Source organism: Lithobates pipiens, unplaced genomic scaffold (genome assembly GCF_037356315.1).
Source record: "Lithobates pipiens isolate NorthernLeopardFrog02 unplaced genomic scaffold, aLitPip1_a1.2 Scaffold_16, whole genome shotgun sequence".
In the NCBI taxonomy this organism is placed as follows: Eukaryota; Metazoa; Chordata; class Amphibia; order Anura; family Ranidae; genus Lithobates; species Lithobates pipiens.
The window spans coordinates 495,384,842-495,407,743 of NW_027507748.1; the positions used below are offsets into that span (position 1 = coordinate 495,384,842).

The 22,902-nt window shown below is 42.3% G+C and overlaps 1 protein-coding gene and 1 pseudogene across 2 annotated transcripts in view; both read right to left on the reverse strand.

Moving 5' to 3' along the window:
• NDFIP2 (Nedd4 family interacting protein 2) overlaps positions 1-22,902 on the reverse strand; it is a 181,301-nt gene that overhangs the window by 103,420 nt on the left and 54,979 nt on the right. Inside the window, exon 4 of one of the 2 annotated variants that reach the window (XM_077483057.1) lies at positions 3,108-3,167. The exons of the other annotated variant lie outside the window; for it this stretch is intronic. Coding sequence (XP_077339183.1) covers positions 3,108-3,167 — 60 coding nt within the window. The remainder of the gene's footprint in view (positions 1-3,107; positions 3,168-22,902) is intronic. 2 annotated transcript variants of the gene reach the window in all.
• On the reverse strand, positions 7,140-7,258 carry LOC143985083 (5S ribosomal RNA; annotated as a pseudogene).

The window sequence follows — 22,902 nt, forward strand, 5'->3', positions numbered from 1 at the left end:
GTCAGCAGCTAAGCGCTAATCAATCAGAACAATAATAATTCATATTTTTCCGCAGGGGTTTGATCTTAAAAAACATTGTTTTATATTAAATTGTAAGCTCTAGTCCTCACACAAAGAAGGAAAAAATGCCTATTCATTTCTATGTAGCACAACAATGGAGCTTAGGATTGCATAATTGTTGAAAATATAAGTAATATTTTTCTAAATTGGGAGAGGATGTAAAGAAATGGCCAACATGCTTATTATATATATATATATATATATATATATATATATATATATATATATATATATATATATATATATATATATATATATATATATATATATATATATATATATATATATATATATATATATATATATATATATATATAACGTACATGTTACACTTACCTGCCTTGTGCAGTGGATTTGCACAGAGAAGCTCAGATCCTCCTCCCTGTTCAGTGCCCCTACAGCAAGACGCTTGCTATGGGGGCACCCTAGCCGAATCACAGCTCCCTATGACCATTCAGACATGGAGCAATGGCCTGGTCCCACCTACTCTCTGTGCTGATTGGATGACTGACTTTGATTGACAGCGGTGGGAGCCAATGGCGCTGCTGCCGTGTCTCAGCCAATTAGGAGGGAGTCTCTCAGACGGCCGAGCCACTCGTAGACATCACTGGACAGAGATGGAGCTCAGGTATTAGGCTCAAGTATTAGGGGGGCTGCTTCACACAGAAGGCTTTTTATCTTAATGCATTGAATGCATTAAGATAAAAAACCTTCTGACTTTACAACTCCTTTAATATTGGCCCCACCAGCTTCACATGAAGCCACGAAGCGAAGGTAATTATGGGTTGCAAGTAATGCAACAAATAAGAATTCTTTACATCCAAGGAAGCCGCGTCTTAGCATCTGTTTCACCAGCAGTTACAATGGTACTGCACATGTGATCAGTTAGGATGCCAGACACCTTTTGACTTGACTGTTTGGCTGAGAGCACAAGCAACTCTGACCGTTATCATTCATAGACAGCATGCTTCGAATAAAACAGTTTTGGGAAACTGTTAAATTGAGGGGTTTAGTTCTGCTTTAAATACCGGAAACTGCTCTAAAGACGATAATTGCAGTACCGCATATACCCTGGTACCCTGGAAGAATTTATGATTTCTTGGCCATTTTTCTGAGAATATGAATGATAAAACACAAACATTTCTTTCACTCATGGTTAGTGTTTGGCTGAAGCCATTTATTATCAAATCAACTGTGTTTGTTCTTTTTAAAATCATAATGATAGCAGAAACTACCCAAATGACCCTGATCAAAAGTTTACATACCCTGGTGATTTTCACCTGATAACATTCACAAACGTTGACACAAAGGGGTTTGAATGGCTATTAAAAAGGTAACCATCCTCACCTGTGATCTGTTTGTAATTGGTGTGTGTGTATAAAAAAAGGTCAATGAGTATCTGGACTCCTGACAGACCCTTGCACCTTTCATCCAGTGCTGCACTGATGTTTCTGGATTCTGAATCATGGGGAAAGCAAAACAATTGTCAAATGATCTGCAGGAACAGGGTAGCTGAACTGTATAAAACAGGAAAGGGATATAAAAAGATATCCAAGGAATTGAGAATGCCAATCAGCAGTGTTCAAACTCTAATCAAGAAGTGGAAAATGAGGAGTTCTGTTAAAACCAAACCATGGTCAGATAGACCAACTAAAATTTCAGCCACAACTGCCAGGAAAATTGTTTGGGATGCAAAGAAAATCCCACAAATAACTTCAGATGAAATACAGGACTCTCTAAAAACATGTGGTGTGGTTGTTTCAAGGTGCACAATAAGGAGGCACTTGAAGAAAGATGGGCTGCATGGTCGAGTCGCCATTACTACGGAAATGCTACAAAGTATCCCGCTTACAATACGCCAAACAGCACAGAGACAAGCCTCAAACCTTCTGGCACAAAGTAATTTGAAATGGTGAGACCAAAATTTAGCTTTTTGGCCACAACCATAAAAGCTATATTTGTAGAAGAGTCAACAAGGCCTATGATGAAAGGTACACCATTCCTACTGTGAAACACACAGGTGGATCGCTGATGTTTTGGGGATGTGTGAGCTACAAAAGGCACAGGAAATTTAGTCAAAATTGATGGCAAGATGAATGCAGTATGTTATCAAAAAAATAATGAAGGAACCTTTGCATTCATCAGCCAGGAAGCTGCGCATGGGATGTACGTGGACATTCCAACATGACACAAGGCCAAGTCAATCTGTCATTGGCTACCACAGAATAAAGTGAAGGTCCTGGAGTGGCCATCTCAGTCTCCTGACCCCAATATCACTGAGCCACTCTGGGGAGGCCTCAAAACATCAAAAGTTCATGCAACACAGCCCAAGAATTTACAGAAACTGGAGGCTTTTTGCCAAGAGGAATGGGCAGCTTTACCATCTGAGAAGATAAAGAGCCTCATCCACAAATACCACAAAAGACTTCAAGCTGTCATTGATGTTAAAGGGAGCAATACAGGGTATTAAGACCTGGGGTATGTAAACAGTTCATCAGGGTCATTTAGGTAGTTTCTGTTGTCATTAGGATTTAAAAAGAGTAAACACAGTTGATTGATAATAAATGGCTTCAGCCAAACACTAACCGTGAGTGAAAGAAATGTTTTTGTGTTATTCTTATTCTATGAAAAATGGCCAAGAAATCATACATTCTGCCAGGGTATGTAAACTTACGAGTGTGTGTAATATTATTATATATATATATATATACATATACATATATACATACATATACACACACACACACACACACACACACACACAAATCTGTTCCTGGCTTATGGTTAGATGTCACAGAAGAGAATTGCGTAGAACATAATTTTGAAATGTGTGGTATGGGAACTGAATTTATATTTAAGAAAACCCATTAGCGTCAAGGTAAAATAGTAAAATACGATATGGTATAAAAGGACAGCATTACCATGCAGCATTGTATTGAGCACAATTTTTCATCCAACATTTTAATAACAATAACAGATGGGGAAATGAAAAAAGTTCAAATCTCAGCATGAAACAATTGATATCAAAGACTAAAATGGTTCCATACCTCTGAAGGACTGAGGAATATTTCATCAAACAGACTTCTAGACTCTCTAACTGGACCGTGCTTAGCATGGAAAACAAAGACACAAGACAAAGAACTGAAGCACACAAGTAAGGCTTTGACCTAGAAGTAAATAGTTTCACAGTTTCTCAGCCGACAATCACTGAAATGTTAGAAAATGTTCACACAAAGCGATATGACACCTAGGACAAATCAGCAAGATTAAAAAATCAAAAAAAACAAACACAGCATACACTTTCATATTGCTCTGTGAAAAGAAAAAGGGATGCAAAGAAAATTCCGAATCATGTATTCTATATTGGACAACTAAGGAAATAAATCTATTTGGGGTGTAGGATAAAGTATGGGGTCCATGAGCCATCATGCAGAATGAAAAACCTTGACTAAATGATATCATCTTAATCTCATTCAGATCTTCTTCTTGCCACTAAACCTATTAAATCAATTCCTGGCAACAATTCCTGGTAAAAAAAAAAAAATCTGTGAACTACCCATGCTTTCCAAGAAACATTGCAACTGGCCCAAGATTAGAAGGCTCAAGTTTACTTTAACTGCAACCAGTTTTTCACAAACCACCTCAGCAGGGTGACCAAAACAGTAGTTTTGAATCTTTTTAAACTTTTTTTAAAATTTGTTTTAAATATACAGTAAAACCTTGGATTGCGAGCATAATTCATTCCGGAAATATGCTTGTAATCCAAACCACTCATATATGAAAGCAAATTTCCTCATTAGAAATAATGGAAACTCAGATGATTCGTTCCACAACCATTTAATCACAAGTCCTTCAGTTTATAGTCCATATAAAAAGATTATATATAGCAATGTGATAGGTTGTGTAACCATAAAATGTTCTTCCACAAATGGCAGCCTCCACAAGGACATTAGAAGCAAAATCCATCAGGAGCTACAGTGTATAAAATTAGGCTTTTTATAACAGTTTACCTGTAAAATCCTTTTCATTTGAAGTACATCACGGGACACAGTGCCATAGTAATTACTATGTGGGTTATAGTCCACCATCAGGTGCTGGACACTGGCACACCCTAAACAGTAAGTTGCCTCCCTATATAACACCTCCCACAACGGGAGTACCTCAGTTTTGTAGCAAAGCAATACACATGTATACTAGAAGGAGGGGCGGGACCTCCGTTTCCCGTGATGTACTTCAAAAGAAAAGGATTTAACAGGTAAGCGGTAAAAAAAAAAATATTATTTTCTTTAATCATACATCACAGGACACAGAGCCATAGTAGTTATTATGTGGGATGTCCCATAGCAATGCCAACTGAGGGGAGGGCGACACAACAGAAATAGGGCAACATGAGACTAGAGTTATACTTGGAGTTGCCACCTCATCCCTTTAAACCCGAACACATATTAATTACACAGGTTCTGTGGCTGATTAAGGTGGTAATTAAACTCACTTAGTGTCTTACCTGCATATAATTAGCCTCAGAACCTGTGTAATTTATATGTGTTCGGGTTTAAAGGGATGAGGTGGCAACTAGTTATACTGCTGCCTGCAGCACACTACGCCCAAAGCCGATATCCTCATGCCTTTTTACATCCACTTTATAGAATCTGGTGAATGTATGGATTGAAGACCAAGCTGCGGCCTTGCAGATTTGAGCCATGGGGGCTTAGTGATGCACTGCCCATGGAGAACTAACAGCCCTAGAGGAGTGCGTTTTGATTTGAGAGGGTGGAATCTACTGCTTTAAACCATAAGCTTGAATGATTACTTGTCGAATCCATTTAGAAATGGTAGATTTCGATACTGCCTGTCCTCTTTTAGGACCTTCAGGCAATACAAACAAAACATCCGTTTTCCAAAGCTGAGCAGTCGCCTTTAAGTAGACTTTGACTGCTCTCACCACATCAAGAGAATTTAGTGATTTTTCTTCCATAGAAAAGGCTTCTGGAAAAAATTAAGGTAGAACAATATCCTGGTTTAGGTAAAAACCTGATACTACCTTCGGTAAAAAGTTAGGATGCGGACGCAATAGTATCTTATCCTTGTGAACAATAATAATATGGCTTTTTACAAGAAAGAGCAGCCAACTCTGCTACCCTTCTTGCAGCGGATATGGTTACCAGAAAAAATAGTTTCCTTGTCAAAAAGGACCAAGGGAATAATGCCGACAAAACTAAATTCAAGTCCCAAGGGTTCAGGGCTGACCTAACCAGAGATTAAGCCAGGTTACCCCTGAATAAAGTTAGGAAGCAAAGAATGCAAAGCAAGTGGTCATTGAAATAATACCGATAAGGCCGAGACCTGTCCTAAGAAAGAAGTCAAAGCCAGCTTTATATCGCACTCTGGAAGACGTTACCTATAACGAAACGGCGTAGGGAGGAGCGACGAACTGACGTCACCGCGATCTACGCTGGACCCGGAAGCGACGGGCAGCGTTACTAAGCCGGCCGGCGAATCTGTTTGTTTTACAAAGCAAAGTTTTTTCTACTTGATGTAAGTGCAATCTTTTTTATTATATTAAATTTCGTGACTAGATCACACTATGGCGATTCCTTTCGTTATTATATGTGCTGGGCAATGAGCGGTGTGGCCGTAGGATTTTTCTAACCATTGGAATAAGCGGTGTGGCCATAGGATTCTTCTAACCACTGGAACCAAGCGCTTAAAGAGGATACACCCTCCATGCAGTTCTGACTCAGAGGAAGCGTTTTTGATTTGGCGATATCTGGTCTCTGAGATGGGATCAGTGTAGCTGGTAAGCGGCAGTAGTGTTGGTGGTGGAAGTCCTCTTTTTTCCTGCAAACTCTGATGACACTTTTCCTATATCGGTGTGGTGTGTTTAAAACACGTTGGAGATTACAAGCAAAACATTTTTTGTTGATGGGATGATGGACTAATATTTGAACATTAGTATATGCATTTCCCTGTCTGCACTTTGTTAATATTTTTGATTTCATGCTTTATTTATTCACTTATTTGCTTCACATAGCATTTATCGGATCAGTATAGCGCAGCTTTTTTGGGAATAATTATATCGCACTCTATCTGCAGAAAGTCAAGGATTTTAACTTTGACCTATTTCCTGGGGTGCAACCCCTCGTTGCACACCAGGAGACATGTTTCTCAGGCTCCGTAATATATAATTATTGAGGCCAGCTCCCTTGCATTAGCCAAGGTAGAAACCACTGAACCTGACAGCCCACACTTCTTCCGAGTGTGGTTACAATAGCCAAACTGTTAAATTTAGCGTTTGTAAAGTATAATGGAATACTGGGCCTTGCGAGAGAAGGTCTGTCCATGGGTCCCCTACTGCCATCTTTAGCATCTCTGCATACCAAGAATTTTTGGGCCCTGCTGGGGGCCACAAGAATCACGACTTCCCTTCCTGCTTGATACTGCGAAGAAGTCGTGGACGCAGGCAGAAAAGGAGGGAATGCGTAAATCAGTGAGAACCGATACCACGGGAATAGAAAGGCATCTGTTCCGCATGCTAGTGGATCCTTTGTTCTGGACACAAAGTTTTCGATTTCTTTGTTGAACCTGGACACAAACAGATCTATGTATGGGATCCCTCATCTTTGACATCCCGGAAACAACTGCTGGCGAATTAAGTAGTCCGCCTGCCAATTTTCTATTCCTAGAATGAAGACTGCCAATAGGCAAAGTACATTGTTTTCTGCCCAAGATAGGATATGATCACCTTTCTTCTGGGCCGCACAACTTCTTGTGCCCCCTTGGTAATTAATATAGGCCATTGCTGTGGCATTGTCGGATTGAATCCTGGCAGGACAATACCGTAAACTGAACATTCAGGCCCTCAGGACCAAGTGCTCTGCCTGAATCTCTAGAATGTTAATGGGCAAGGCCATTTCTGATCTGGGCCACTTTTTTTGGACAGTTGCCTCTTCCAGAACTGTTCCCCAACCCAAAAAAAAAGGTTGGCATATGTTGTTACCACTTTCCAGGTAACTGAAGGAAGGATTTTCCCCTTTGCAGATTATTGGATATTAACCATAAACTGAGGCTCCGACGCACCCAGCCTACAGCACCTGGTATTTCCAGGTGGTCTCCCATCTGGGTACTAACCAGGCCTGGCCCTGCTTAGCCTCCAAGATCAGACGACATCGGGTTCTTTTTGGGTGATGTGGCCGTAGGCTTTGGAGTCCGACACATTGGGAATCTAGAGCTTGAACCCTTTGTTCCAAGCTGATAGGATACTGTTTTGCAGCAGCCTCAAAATGAAGCCACAATCTTTCCCAACAACCTCATGCAAAGTTGAATAGAAGAATTCATCTTGCTTCGACCACCTAAACCAGTTCCTTTATGGCGCTAATCTTTGCCTGGGGCAAGAATACCCTTTTCTGGGTGTACCCATTTTAGCATTCTTCATGGTTTTAAAGAAGACTTCTCCTAGGTTGAGAATCCAACCTAAATATTCCAGGTAGTTGAATGTGGTGACCATACTTTGGTCTAAGTGGACTACCGACTGGTCTATCAAGAACAGATTGTCCAGGTAAACCATAATCGTTAAACCTTGGGCCCTTAATCTGGTTAGAAGAGGGGCAGTAGCTAGACCGGAAAGCAGAGATACACACTGAAAATTAAGATTTTCCACCTTGAAAAGTAGAAATAGGCATATGGAGGTATGCATCTTTGAAATCAATTGACGGCAGAAATTCTCCTCCTTGTAGGATGGAGATAACTGATTGGATTGACTCCATGCGAAAAAAAAAAAAAAAGTGGTTATATTCAGGAATTGAATTTCGATTTTTGAGATCCAGAATGACCATTCTGATTTGGCACAGTGAAAAAGAGGTTTGAACCAAATCCCAACCTCTGCTCTTACATGGGGGCCACCATGATCACTTTTTCCAAAAGATGGTCCAATGCTTGAGAGAGACTTTTTTCTCTGGATCCTTAGGAATGTTTGATTTGAGAAAACGAGGAGACGGAAACTCTTGGGACTCCAATTTGTACCTTGGAACTATTGAGGAAGTCCTCCATTTGTCTTCACACTCTTCCTGCCAGATCCTTGAGAACTGCAGAAGAATTCCCCCTATTCGAGTGAGCGGGGGCACCTCCTCATAAGGAGGCATCAGTATCTTGTAGGTTACGTCCCCCCAAGACCTCTTTTGTCCCTGGGGTTAACACCTGAGGATTACTTTTTGAACCTGACCCTGGCACAGGAGGAGGAGCTTGTTAAAAAACTAAAATACATTTACTCCTTTTCTTAAATGGCAAAAGGGGTACTTTTTCCACTAGAATTTCTTTAGATGTATTATCCAAAACGTCCCCAAATAGCTGTTTCACAGCAAAAAGGAAAACTAGCCAGGAGCTTCTTGCACGGCGCTTAGCGAAAGGCGCAAGGCCTGAAGGATAGAATCTCTCATAGCAACTATAAAGCTGCCAGATCCTGGGCCTGAGCAGGATAACCTTGAACACCTGTTTAAACTGGTCTCTCAATGATTAACAAATTACTGTCAGCCAGGCTGAGACACTCATCTGCCAGAGAAAAACGTGTTTTTTTTTTTTTTTTTAAATAGGAATTCCAACTTTTTATCCGTTGGATCCCTAAGCATTTAAGCATTGTCTGCCGGACAAGTCAGACTTTTATTCACAGAGGATATAGAAGTGTTAATTGCTGGTATACCTTACTTGGTGAATTTTCTCCACCATAGAATAAAGTGTGAAAACTTTTTAGGAGGTAAAATAATGCTTATCTGGGTGATCCACTCAGATACAAAAAAGCTTTTCCAGTAATGAATGGACAGGAAAAGGCATGCACAGCTTGAGGAGGCTTTAGCGAACCCAAACGCTCAGTTAAGGGTACATAAATGTGGAGCGGACCATTCAGCAAGAAACTGCACCATCAATCTTACATTCTCCCACATTTGACACCTCAGAAGTGGAGTCATCAGCCTCACCACAGTCCTGCCCCTAATTCCTAATTTGAGGGTCCTGGGTAATGGAAGAGAACCTGTCGCATTTTGTCCCACACTGGGGTGCGATTAAAGCCACTAACCCTTTTTTTTTCAAGCCTATCAAGCTGAGCAAAAAAAAAAAAAAAAAAAAAAAGATTATTAGTAACATGGGCTGCAGTGTTGAAAACAGTTGCAAACATTTCACGGCCCCGATACTCACTCTGACCAGCCACCCCCTCTCAGGGCAGGATGCCATTTGTAGAAATGAGTAAGCTTTCCAGATATTGAGGGAGACATTTTTAGCCATTTTTTGGGGGTATTTCTGACCTTAGCCCAATGGCAGAGCAGAGGAACTATCAGAAGAAATTGCATCCACTGCTTGAGCAATAGTCCAGCCACAGCTATTAATGCTCAGCCTGATGCAAACAGTAAATGTGTCAAATAGGAAATGCCTGCGTCACCAACCTCTTTCATGGCCCACTTTGCTCTTGTGTCCCTCCGACAATTTTGCAGCCAGCACAAATGGAGTTTTTTTTTTAACACACTCCGGCATTGGAGGACACCAACACTACGCTAAGCCTGCCCCCTCCGATCGCACTCCCCCCCCCCCCCCCCTTCTCTTTCAAAAAAAGTTTTCCCGCACGAGCTGGGATCGGCTTGTGTGTGAGGGAGGGATGAAGTGGAGGAGACCTGGAAGCCGCTGCCGTGTAGGGGTGGAGAAAAAAAAAAACTATAATCGCCGATTGTTTTTTTTTAGCTCTCCCTTAATGCTCGTGAAGAGGGTGAGCGTTCAGCCCAGGTGGGGCGTGTCTGGTGGAAGCAAAAACCCTCAAACTCACCGGAGGTCTGCCTTCTAGCCAGAGGAAAAAAGCCTGCTGCTTCTTTCACACAGCTTGATCTCTGAGCTCAAAAGAGAATAAAATAGAATAGAAAAGAAAAAAAAGGAATAGAACAGAAAAGAATAGAATAGAAAAGAAATATGAAAAAAATAGAATAAAAAATAAACAAATAGAATAGAAAATAAAAGAATAGAGTAAAGCAGAATAAAATAGAATAGAAAATAAAGGAATAGAACAAAAAAGAAGAAGATTAGAAAATAAAGGAATAGAATATAATATATATAGACACTGGTGAAAAAACTGAGGTACTCACGATGTGGGAGAGGTTATAAAGGGAGGCAACTTCCTGTTTAGGGTGTGTCAGTGTCCAGCACCTGAAAGTGGACTATAACCCACATAGTAACTACTATGACTCTGTGTCCCATGATGTACGATTAAAGAAAGAGAAGAGAGGTGCCTCTAAGTGTAGCAATATGGTTACATTTAAGAAGGTACAACATTTAGAGTCTACCCGGCAGTAGAGTGATCTGGAGAGCAGAGTGGAGGGGATGACGTTGATGGCAGTAGCGGTGCAGAGGATGGTCTATGCGGACAGCTTTACCCCGAATGCCTGCATACCTAGATGTGCCCGTTTTAATCATCAACCATGTGAGTTTCTAAATGTTATTTATACCTTCATTAAACTTAACCATATTGTTACACTTAGAGGCACCTCTCGTCTCTTTTATACTCAGTTGTGACATGACGCTACTTGTATATCAAGACATTGCTTGTATATCAAGTCAAAATTTATTGAAAAATGTTGCTAGTCTTGCAAAACGCTCTCAAACCAAGTTGCTCGCAGACCAAGGTTTTAGTGTATATTTATGAGAGACTGGAAGAAACCTGCAGTTTCCAGTATTTTAAGACATATTCCATGACTACCAGTTTACTGACAAAACGGATTGGGATGGACTGGTAAAATACTGAAATACCTGCATGAAAAATGTAATTGTTCCAGAGCTAAAGGCTCTCCAAAACACACAATAACAATTGTTATACAAGATGAAAAATCACCCATCAGTTGAAAACTTAAAGGGCAGGTGAACGCAGTAAAAAAGGCAAAACACAAACAATGAAACCTATAAGCAGTGAGTGGCTGGGACATCCTAGACTGTTCCAAAAAAAAATAAAAAAAATTCTAAAAAGAAAGTACCTGATCCTCATATGCAAACTTAAAGTAAACCTGTAATGACAGAAATTTAGGGGTTGTCATTGCTTACGTCATTCTAAAAATGCTAGTGTGCATTCTCCCAGACCCCGAACATGTGTGTGGATCAGAAAAATCCCAAAACATGCCCAGGACAAAGTACTGAACTAACGGGGTCGGTGCAAAGTACTGAACTAACGGGGTCGGTGCAAAGTACTGAACTAACGGGGTCGGTGCAAAGTACTGAACTAACGGGGTCGGTGCAAAGTACTGAACTAACGGGGTCGGTGCAAAGTACTGAACTAACGGGGTCGGTGCAAAGTACTGAACTAACGGGGTCGGTGCAAAGTACTGAACTAACGGGGTCGGTGCAAAGTACTGAACTAACGGGGTCGGTGCAAAGTACTGAACTAACGGGGTCGGTGCAAAGTACTGAACTAACGGGGTCGGTGCAAAGTACTGAACTAACGGGGTCGGTGCAAAGTACTGAACTAACGGGGTCGGTGCAAAGTACTGAACTAACGGGGTCGGTGCAAAGTACTGAACTAACGGGGTCGGTGCAAAGTACTGAACTAACGGGGTCGGTGCAAAGTACTGAACTAACGGGGTCGGTGCAAAGTACTGAACTAACGGGGTCGGTGCAAAGTACTGAACTAACGGGGTCGGTGCAAAGTACTGAACTAACGGGGTCGGTGCAAAGTACTGAACTTACAGGGTCGGTGCAAAGTACTGAACTTACAGGGTCGGTACAAAGTACTGAACTTACAGGGTCGGTACAAAGTACTGAACTTACAGGGTCGGTACAAAGTACTGAACTTACAGGGTCGGTACAAAGTACTGAACTTACAGGGTCGGTACAAAGTACTAAACTTACAGGGCAGGCACAAAAGCCAAGCAACTTACATTTTCATAAAGAAAGGTCAACAATGGCAGCCTCTTTTAAAGTGGTAGTAAACTCACATTTGTGACTTTTACCTACAGGTAAGCTTATAATAAAAAACGTAAAATGAAAAAATGATTGATTATCTCCTAAACGCCACCATTTAGGAGATATTCAGCCAAGCAGCAGCTGGTGACATCACCAGCGCATGTGCTCTGAAGGAACAACATATCCGTGCCATTCCCTCAGAGCTGTGTGCCGTGACAACTCTCCCACGTGCATGCGCAGGAGTGCCATCATAGCAGGCCGAGTCCCCGAAGACCAGGTGAAGATGGAAGCACCTGCAGCAGGAGGGCTCCATCTCACTAGCACATTATGATATTGCCTTGCAGAAAAAATTACTTTTCTCCCCCCCCCCCCCCCCCCCACAAGAGTTTACTACAGCTTTAATCCTTTACATTTAAAGTGGATGTAAACCCCAAAAATTTCTTGAGTGCAGCCTTTTGGTCTGTTTAACAACCATTGAAACGTTTTGTTATTGCTTCTTGAAACATGCAAAAAGAAACCTTTTAATCTTGTTAGAAATTCTGAACATGCTAAAGCACATGTCATGTTATCAAGGGCTTGAATGGGTCAGGTTTGCCACGAGAGATCATCAGAGCCCTTCTGTTTCCAGACGGTGCTCCACCTCACCTTCCCCAACCAAATGCAGTAAGCCGGCTGCACGAGAGGCATTTTCCTTATGTCCTCCCGAGTACCCCTACCCAACAAACCCCCCAAAGAAGATGTTGTGTCTGCAGAAAGCGCGGATATAGGAGTGACACCCGCTATTATTGTCCCTCCTGTCCTTACAATTCTGGTCTTTGCATTGGTGAATGTTTTGAACGCGACCATAGATTAGTTGAGTATTAGCGTAGGGTTCAGCACTGCACAGACTAGGCATACTTCACAGGGTCTCCCAAGATGCCATTGCATTTTGAGAGACCCGAACCTGGATCCGGTTACAGTTACAAAAAAATAAAAAATAAAAAATAGTTGTCGTTTCATTGTTGTCTCTCTCTCTCTATTATTCTGCTCTTCTTTTACTGTATTCTATTCCGCAATGTTTTATTGTTATGATGTTTTATCACGTTTTCTTTTCAGGTATGCAATTTTTTTTATACTTTACTGTTTACTCCGTTTTATTGTTAACCATTTTTTTTGTTTTCGGGTACGCCATTCAGCTGCAGCACGGATTTATTTATCTTGACAGCAACAGCGTTTGCTCTCACGATACATAAAGCCGTGACTCCAGCGCTGTAGGAGGTGATTTCACCACCACAGTTAAAAAAAGAGCATATATGCCGATGCATGGGGGCAGCAGGGGTGAAGGAGCGATTTGGTCCTACCTTTTGGAGCGGATGCCCCCATGCTTTGCATATATAAATGGTGCATGTATGTCCATCATTATAAGTGGGTGGATGAAGGGAGGTATTCTAATGGTGGGCATACACACCGATCAATCTCTTTTTTTCATTCAGCCAACAAGCTGCATGAAAAAAAAGATTACAATATATGCCCAACAAGGACCAGTAACGTACGGGTATGTTGCTGGACTTTGAGTGGTTATACCAGAATTATGCCTGCCGGTTTAGGTTTTAGGCATTATCTTGGCATCATTCATTTCAGCCAGCGGTCGGCTTTTATATAAAAGCAATCCTAGCAGCCAATTAGCCTCTAGACTACTTTTGCAAGCAGTGGGAGGGAATACCCCCCCCCCCCTCCACCATCTTCCATGTTTTTCTCTGGCTCTCCTGTCCCAACAGGGAACCTGAGAATGCAGCTGGTGATTCGGCCAGCTGACCATAGAGCTGATCAGAGACCAGAATGGCTCCAATCTTCTCTATGGCCTAAGAAACCAGAAGATACGAGCCGGATGTAAACAGCGCCATTGGGAAAATAGCTTGGGGTGTCTACTTTCCAAAATTAGGTCATTTGGGGGGGGTGGGGGGGGGGGGATGTGCCAACTGGGTATTTTATGGCCTTCAAAACTGTGATAGGTAGCGAGGAGTGAAATAAAAGCCAGCCAGTGGCGGCCCATCCATAGGGGCTGCCACTGGCGCCGCCCCCCCCCCCCCCTTCTGTGTAGTCAGAAAAAAAAAGTAAAAAAAAAAAGTTTAAAACTGCTCCTTTAAAAAAAAAAAGTTCTTTAAGGAAGTGCACTGTGTTCGAGCGCCGAACACAGTGCACTATGGGAATCGCCACGTCAATGCAATCATGAGATTGCAGATGTGGCGCTTCATTTGCGGGAGTTTAGCCCGCCTTGGGAGCGCTTTCTGAAGCGCTGAGTAGTTTCCGTATGCATTACTAACCGGGCGGTTTGATTGACATCTGACTCAGATGTCACTTCCTGTCTTCTGTCCTCTCTCTCCCATTGCACCCAAGAGAGAAAAACAGGAAGTATGAGGAGTGGAGCACACCGCAGGAGAGGAGAACACAGTCATCAAGGTAAATGCCAATGCTGTGCTCCCATTGAGAGGGGGGGGGGTATCTGTAAAAAAAATTTAAAGCTGCTGGATTTTTTATGGTTTTATTTCTCTCTGAGCCTGCCCCTGATTGTCTGGAGAGAACACATAGAGAGAGCTCTGCTCTTCTGATCTGCAGCTTTCCTGGGCAGCTGTAACTTTGCTCTCCCTACCGCCTAACTTTGGACATAACAGAAAATAGAAGAGCCCTGCCAGGGAGTACACTTGATATCACATGGCTCCAGCCCTGTAGCTGCAAAGCAGAAGCCTTTGATCCTTCCCATGCGCTCCCCTCTCCTCTCCCTGCGCTTGATAATGGAGGTGAAGTCCTCTCCAGCCAGCTACTGTCTCTGATGTTCTTCCAACCACTGCACGGTGCCTCTCTGATCCTCCCCCCTGCTCTCCCCTTCCCCTGCTTTCTCTGCATGCCTGGTTGCTGTGAATCTTCCCGAGATCCCTCAAACGCCACAGTAGAAGAGGGGCACATTTAGGGCCGGGTTCACACTGCTGCGATGTCAGACATCACATGCGATTCGCACCGTACTGCTGTGCAAATCTCATGTGATGTCTGTGTGATGCAAATGGCTGAAATTGCATTCGGACCAAACTCACACAGGACCCATTTTTTGGTCCTCACTAGAATCGGATCACATGAGTGTTCACACCCATGTGATCCGATTCCTGTCCAAATTCACAGTTCACACTGCAATATGAAAGCTTTACTGGAGGTGTCATTAACGTTGTATTGACACCCCCAGCAGTTTGCAAAGGGCAGTGTGAACTGCCTGCAAGTTGTATGCGATGCAGGAACCCATACTGGATTTGCAGGCTTCCTGCATTGCTGCAATGTGAACCAAGACTAAGAGTACCTGTCTTGCTCAGCAGTAGCCTGGCCTGTCATCACAAATTCTGCTACCTGCAATTTCTGTGGGGAAGCATGCAGCGAGTCCTTCTGGCTCCCTTGGCAGCCTGGCCAACCACAACTCACAAATGGTTGTCAGTAAAACACTTTGGGGGAAAAAAATAAAATGTGATTCTGAACTGTGCATGCATAGTGGTGGCTGCACAGCAGTGAAGCTGGAGTTGATTCTTATTGCACTAGTTCACCTAATAAGTTATTAACTTTCTGGGACTCGGTTTATTTATATTTAATGGCACAGGAGCACTTTGTTGGAATCTGTTTATTACACTTTAGTGTGGATCTCTCACAGTATCAGTTCAATTTATATTTTATGAAGCCAGTTGGAATATTTATATTTATTTGGAATACACAAGAGTACTTTTTTTTTTGTTTAATAGCGTTATAATAATGTGAAACAATTTGCACTGTAGCACTTTGATAATTTGATAATTTATATATGAATTTTGAAGTTATTGCACTAGAGCACTTTTATTGAGTGCAGTATGCAGCTTTTTGGTGTATAATTCAGCCTTGTGTCCAGCAGCATTTGCCTGTAATAGAAGACATATTTGTAGCAAATTTCAAGCAATGAAATGTCCATTAATATCTCAAAGGTAAAGCTGCACTATTATAACAATTTAGGTATTGAGGTTTGGATTACTACAGATGCCCTTTGGTGACAATGACCGGTTTAATTAATAAACACTTGGTAAAATTGATGGTGTAATTGACAATGTAATAATAGAAATAATGCGCTTCAATCATCCTGACACCACAACAACCATGGTGCCGGGATGACTGAAGTGCTAACAACAGGTGTTTGGAGTATCTTTATCTGCTGATTGTTAAACTTTCTGGAATACACACATTTCTATTGTTGTGTAGGATCTGGGCCTGCTGTCCCTCCCTCTGAGACGCTAACCACACCACCTTAGAGCCACACCCACTATCTCGCTGAAACCATGCCCATTTTCACCAAGTGGGAGGGGCCAAAAAGGAAGGGCGGGGTCATGGCACCCCCCCATCCTAAAACTTCACCAGCCGCCACTGGGTACAGCATTGCATGACCGCGCAATTAGCAGTTAAAGCGACTCAGTGCCAAATTGTAAAAAGTGCTCTGGTCAGGAAGGGGGCAGGCATGTACTGGCCATTGGGACTACTGGGAGTTTCCCGGTGGGCCAATGGCCCAGTGGGCCACTCTGATGTAAGGGGGCTGGTGATGGGCCACTCTGATGTAAGGGAGTGCTGATGGGACACTCTGATGTAAGGAGGCTGGTGATGGGCCACTCTGATGTAAGGGAGTGCTGATGGGACACTCTGATATAAGTGGGTGCTGATGGGACACTCTGATGTAAGGGGGCTGGTAATGGGACACTCTGATGTAAGGGGTGCTGATGGGACACTCTGTTGTAAGGGGGCTGGTGATGGGACACTCTGATGTAAGGGAGTGCTGATGGGACACTCTGATATAAGGGGGTGCTAATGGGACATTCTGTTGTAAGGGGGCTGGTGATGGGACACTCTGATGTAAGGGGTGCTGATGGGACACTGGTGTAAGGGGGCTGGTGATGGGACACTCTGATGTAAGGGGTGCTGATGGGACACTGGTGTAAGGGGGCTGGTGATGGGACACTCTGATGTAAGGGAGTGCTGATGGGACACTCAAAATGTAAGTGGGCCGGTCTAGATGAAGTCCAGGGCCAAATTTCTGTCCCAGTCCAGCCCTGGAAGGGGGTAAAACCTTCCAGGGCTGAAGTGGGTAAAGCGGAGTTCCACCCAATTTTACAACTTGATCTTAAAGGGAAGACCACCCCTCATTTTTGGATAACGATTTTCTTTTCTTTCTTACCTTTTTTTGAAGCACATAGTGTACTTCTGTCCTAGCTCAGTCATGGCGCAGTGAGTCATTTCCTCTCCTGCGGCGAGCCCTCCTCCTTCTCCCCCCGCTGCCTTCTGGGACCTGTGTGTCCCCATTCAGAAAGCGCCGCTCAACTCCCACATGCCCTTAAGGCTCCACTGCTGCTACAATGGCGGTGCCTGCAGCCAAACGACGGATTGGCTGGGGGGGGGGGTGGGGAACATCGCAGTCTCCCTGGACAGGTAAGTGTCCTTATTATAAGTCAGCAGCTACAGTGTTTGTAGCTGCTGATTAAAAAAAAAAAAAAAAAACAACATTTTTGGAGGGTGGAACTCTAAACTGGAACATAAGCAAAGATGAAGAGATAAAAAAAAAGTTGCTAAGTGATTAAATCCACTGCTGAAAGTGCTTACAAAACTAAAGGTTTAATATCACTTGATAATCAGAAATCAAACTATAATGAAATTGATGGAGCAAAAAGATTTTTTTTTTTTTTTTTTTTGTGCGTGCCATAAACTTTTGCTAAAGAAGCATGGAAATAGTGTAAGTGTTTAAAGTATTCCAACTAAACCAAGGCTGAGCAAAATAATCTGCTTAAGAGCTTTTACAATGCAAAAAAAAAAAAGCTGCTAAAGTGCAGCAACTCATCAAATGCTGTTCTCTTTATCTCACACAAGAGAAAGCTATTTCATACTGTGTAATTGAGCTGGGCCGACAGACTGGAAGTGTTTAAAACAACTCCCTGCGTGCTGAAATGGGCTCATAGAACAAGATAGCTCTAAGTACTATTCTCTCACATGACATAAAACATTACTAGATAACAAACTCAACAACGTGCTGTACAATTCCAATCGAGTCCGGAGCTGCTGCAAAGAAAACAAAAAAGAAGGGGAACAGAATAAAGCAAAGGATGACATGCTCAGCACTATCAGAACTTCATAGCAAATTAAGAATGTGCTAGGCAGCCATCTGGAAGGATGCAGCGGAACAACACTATAAAAAAAAAAAAAAAAAAAAAAAAAAGATAAACGTAGGATAACAACTCAAAATTCTGTTCAACAATAAACTCTGGGTAAAAAAAGTATTTTTTTTTAAAAAAGACCTGTAATGATGATGGGTGGGAAAACGTACTTTCCCACTTTCATTCAGCACCAGACATCACTGTAACCGCTGACACACAGGCTCTACTATAGTCATCATAGAGAGTCACTCGCTGTACAACTCCTTCCTTCACAAAACAGCTTGCATTCTTTTCACAGTATGGAAATCAAAGAGGTGGGGGAATGCATGTTACAATGTCCCCTCCTCCAGTCACAGAAAGTCTTGCACTTTGTGAAAAGAATGCAAGATATTTGGTGAATGGACGTGTATGGTGAGCAACCCAGCAAGATCAATGGAGAAGAGCTTGGAATGTAACATTCTGTGCTGGAAGGGCTAAAAGAAAAGGCTTTTATAATGGGGTAAACGTTTTACTAAGTGCAGCAGCAGCTGACCAGAGGCCCAGGAAACACCAGTATGACATGATGGTTTTAACAAGTCGGTGTCCCCATCAAGGGTATTTTTTCTTCATTTCTGTACCAGTAGGGATGAGCCCTAGCGTGTTCGCACAGCCCACATGCAGAGCCCGCCAGGAAGCCTGCACTGCGCTAATCACAGGCAGTGAGACATGGTGTCCCAGTGTGCGGCTGCAAAGATCTTGAAATGTCTCACTGCCTGTGATTAGCACAGTGCCGACTTCCTGGCGGGCTCTGCATCTGGGCTGTGCGAACACGCCGGGGCTCATCCCTATGTACCAGTTATACCCTCTCACACCCTGAAACACAGGATGTTATCAAACTAAAACGTAACTAAGGTCCCCAGTGGGGTTGCACCGATACTAGTATCAGTACCTATACAGTGTATTTTCACAAGTACCGATATGTGTGCAAATGCACGATACCTGAAACCAATACTTTCAGGCTCGGCTCTTTGAGCTGTCAGTGGGCCTCCCCGTGCTAAAGAAGTCTGGTAATTGGAGCTGTCAAAAATAAAAATAAAAAAAAAGCAACTGGCAATGTTCATTGCCATGTTTATTTCCAACATTGCTCAGCCCTGAAACACTAAAATAAAAAACATTGTTTCTTTTTGTATATTTCTGTTTCTTCAGCTGCAGATCAAAGGGATAAACAAATGTTCCTCTGTTTAACCCCTTAATAACCCTTAATTTACTCTAATCAGCCTTAATTGACTCCCTATTCTCCTCCATTTAATTATTATTATTTTTCTTTTTTCTTCTGTTCACGTCTATTTTATAAACGATAATTTTTTATTCTTTTTTTTGCTTTGTTAGTGAATAATTTTTACACATATATATTAACATATATGTACACATTTCACATTGAAAAAGCGCTAAATTAAAAAAAAAATCTTTTTATTTTATTTGTAAATAACTTTTCAATGCTTTGTACCATTGCTAACAGCTGAAGTTAAAAAAAAAATAAAATAAAAAATAAAATAAAAAAATAAACTGTTGCGGTAGGTATCGGTAATTGGTATTGCAGAGTACTAAAAAATAAATAAAAAATAAGTATCAGTACTTGTACTCATTGTAAAAAAAAAAAATGGTATCGGTGCATCCCTAGTCCCGAGGGCTTGCAAGTTTGCACAGCTTATTCACACATCACGGCACAATATCTCCCCCTCTGTACTCTCTTACTGCCACTATCTCCTGCTGGTCTGGTCCGGAGTTCAATCTTTGGCCAGCTACCAATTACTTTGTTCCAGCACGTGGCTCCTACAGATGGTATGTGGAAGCTGTGCATGCATGGCATAGTGTACAATTAGGAAAACCTTGATAGCAAGCAAAGAAAGAGACACACAGTTTGCTCTTCCAAAAAAGCTCACCCATTGGCATTTTTTTTTATTTTTATTTTTTAGCAAAGGTCACCTTTCTGATCATGTTACACCCATATTTAGGGTGTAACATGTTCAGCATCTGCCTGCTCCCCCCCCCCTTCCCCTCCTGTCACAATTCAAAAAGAGCGTGGCTGTGTCGGGCCCAATCCACATGGCCATGTCAAATCCTTGTGAATCAATGTTGTACAACTAGCGCCAGCCTTTGTGGCTGATGGCTTGTAGTCCTCAATGAACTGCCAGGGCACCGAGGAGCGCTCTAGGTAGTTCATTGAGCTTCTTGTCATTTAGTAACTGCCTGCCTGTATTGGAGGTATGGGCAGACCGCTACACTGACAGCCTGCAGGAGACTGGCATTACACCCTTGATCTGCTGATCGTAGGTGCAATAATATAAAAAAATATATATATATATTATATATATATATATATATATATATATAATAATAATAGCACATTTTTTTAGCTGCAAAAAAAAAGGGGTGAATTTATAAAAAATATTTTGCAAAAGGTGAATTTATTCTCTCATTTTAGTTATGCTTCAAAGGCTAAGTTTAGGTAAAATAAAAAGCGCTCTATAAAATGGAGATGACTGAAACCTCTGATCTCCCTCATTCATAGGGCGCTGTTCATTGATGGAAGCTATAGTACAACTTTTATGAATGGGGGGGGGGGGGGGGGGGGGGAGTGGAAAGAACTGGCATAGTCAGAACTCTTGTCAAGTGCCTGTATTAGGTCCAGAACTTGTTTTACCCCCACAGCACTAGAAGATTTAGGTTTTGGTGGGGGGACTTGGCATAGGACTTCAGATTTCAACTGAAACTCAAGAGGCCGGCAAAAAAAAAAAAAAAAGGACACTTTGCATTGAATGCAAGTACTGTCACTGTCACGTGTTGATTTAAAAAACAAAACAAAGAAAACCCACTAAACTGAGGCTTTAATATGGGCCTTCCACTACATTCTCTCGGATGCAGTTGGGTTTAGAAAAGTTGTGCTCTACCCAGGGACCCACCCCCACTAGGTTTTGAAATGCATGCCATGCATTATATTCCTAAAGATGGGCTTCAATGTTTTTTTTCACCTTTCTATGCCCATAAACTAATCCTCACATTTCTGTCTCACTCTGGTCTATTGCTGACCACACACACAATCAGACTTCATTTAAACCAATTGCAGACCTTGGGCCTACAACACGCTCTAAAATCCCCTTCTAAATACTAAAGGCCTGTGTAGTCCAGCTTCTCCTCCTCCCCTGCGCCCCCAGGTGGCGTTTAGGCAACTTTCACACTGGGGCCGCATCACGTTAGTGGTAAAGCTCTGCTCGTTTTAGCGGCACTTTACAGTCGTTTTAGTGGCGCTTTGTGGCTGATAGCAGGGAGCTTTTAGCCCCCACTAGCGGCTGAGGAAAGGGTTAAAACCACCCGTGTCCTGCGCTTCGGAAGCGCTGCCCATGCATTCCAATGGGCTGGGCGATTTAGGAGCGATGTATACGCCACTCCCAAACCGCCCCAACGATACTGCTAGCAGGACTTTTTGTAATGTCCCGCAAGCGCACTGCACCAGTGTGAAAGTGCTCGGGCTTTCACACTGGGGTGGCATGGGAGGCAGTTTTCAGGCGATATTTTTAGCGCTAAAACATGTGAAAAACGCTTTTGGTGCGAAAGTAGCCTTAATGTGAAATGATGGTGAAGACTTTCATAGAAGCAGCTGCTCCTGCATAAATTGACACTAGCAGGACAGTGTCTGTATTGTCCACACAAAAAAAATTACATTGTAGCAACTGTTATTTTGCTACATTGTAATTACTCTGGTTCATTCATATGGGTGACATTTGACCTGAAAATTATGTCAGTTACAGAATAAGTGCACTTTCACACAAAGAGCAATTAGGACCAGTGCACACCATAAAAATTAAGTCCAGATGCGTTCCGGATGCATTTCTGCATACAGGATTTTTCTGCGTTTCCAAGTGCATTTTTCCTATTTTCTCTTCACCTTAATTGGGGACGTACATGCGTTTGTTCCAGTACATTTAGATGTGTTTCAGTGCATTTTTTATGCATTTTACTGCATTTCCATTACAGTTCAGTGTTTTTTCTGGAACTGACCGCACTGGTCTGAGCTATGCCAATGGAAACCATATAACCTACTATCCATAAGTTTCTGATGCATAAAAAACAAAACACACTGTACTGCATGTGGTGTGTGAACCACCCCTTATTCTTTTTTGCCCCCCTCTGCTGACTCTGCACACTTACAGAGCTCTGATGCCTGCAAACTCCTGTGTTTGTTGATATCCAGTGCTGCAAGTTCTGTCTACCTAGCCACAATTTCACAGTGGAGCCCCATAGCAGTTCTTTGTGTCCTAAGCAGGAAAATGGCCCCATAGACTCTTATGAGGCTCTACTGTGCAGGCATGGCCAGGATCAAACACTTGCTGGATGCCAACTAACACTCATTACAGTTTTTGTCTATAGATTGCCCTTATGATGATTTTTGCAAAACAATATTGCAGAGGAAACTTTGCATGAAAATAATATTTGTTATTTTAAAGTGTTACTGAGCCCAGAACTCTGCATTCACTATATCTGGTCTCCCACAGTACACCAAACATGGAAAAGCAATTCTTTTAGTAAACATAGACTGCAATATTTTTTCTCATCAGCAGTTGGCGTAGTCTTGTGACTTCTATAAGTGTCTGGTTAAAGCTTGTAGGAGGAGTTTTCATTCTCCCCTGATTGTCCTATGAGGCTGCAGGACCCCTGACCTTCTGTCTGGACAATGCTGATTGGTGTGTATTGCTAGAGTTTTTTTGCA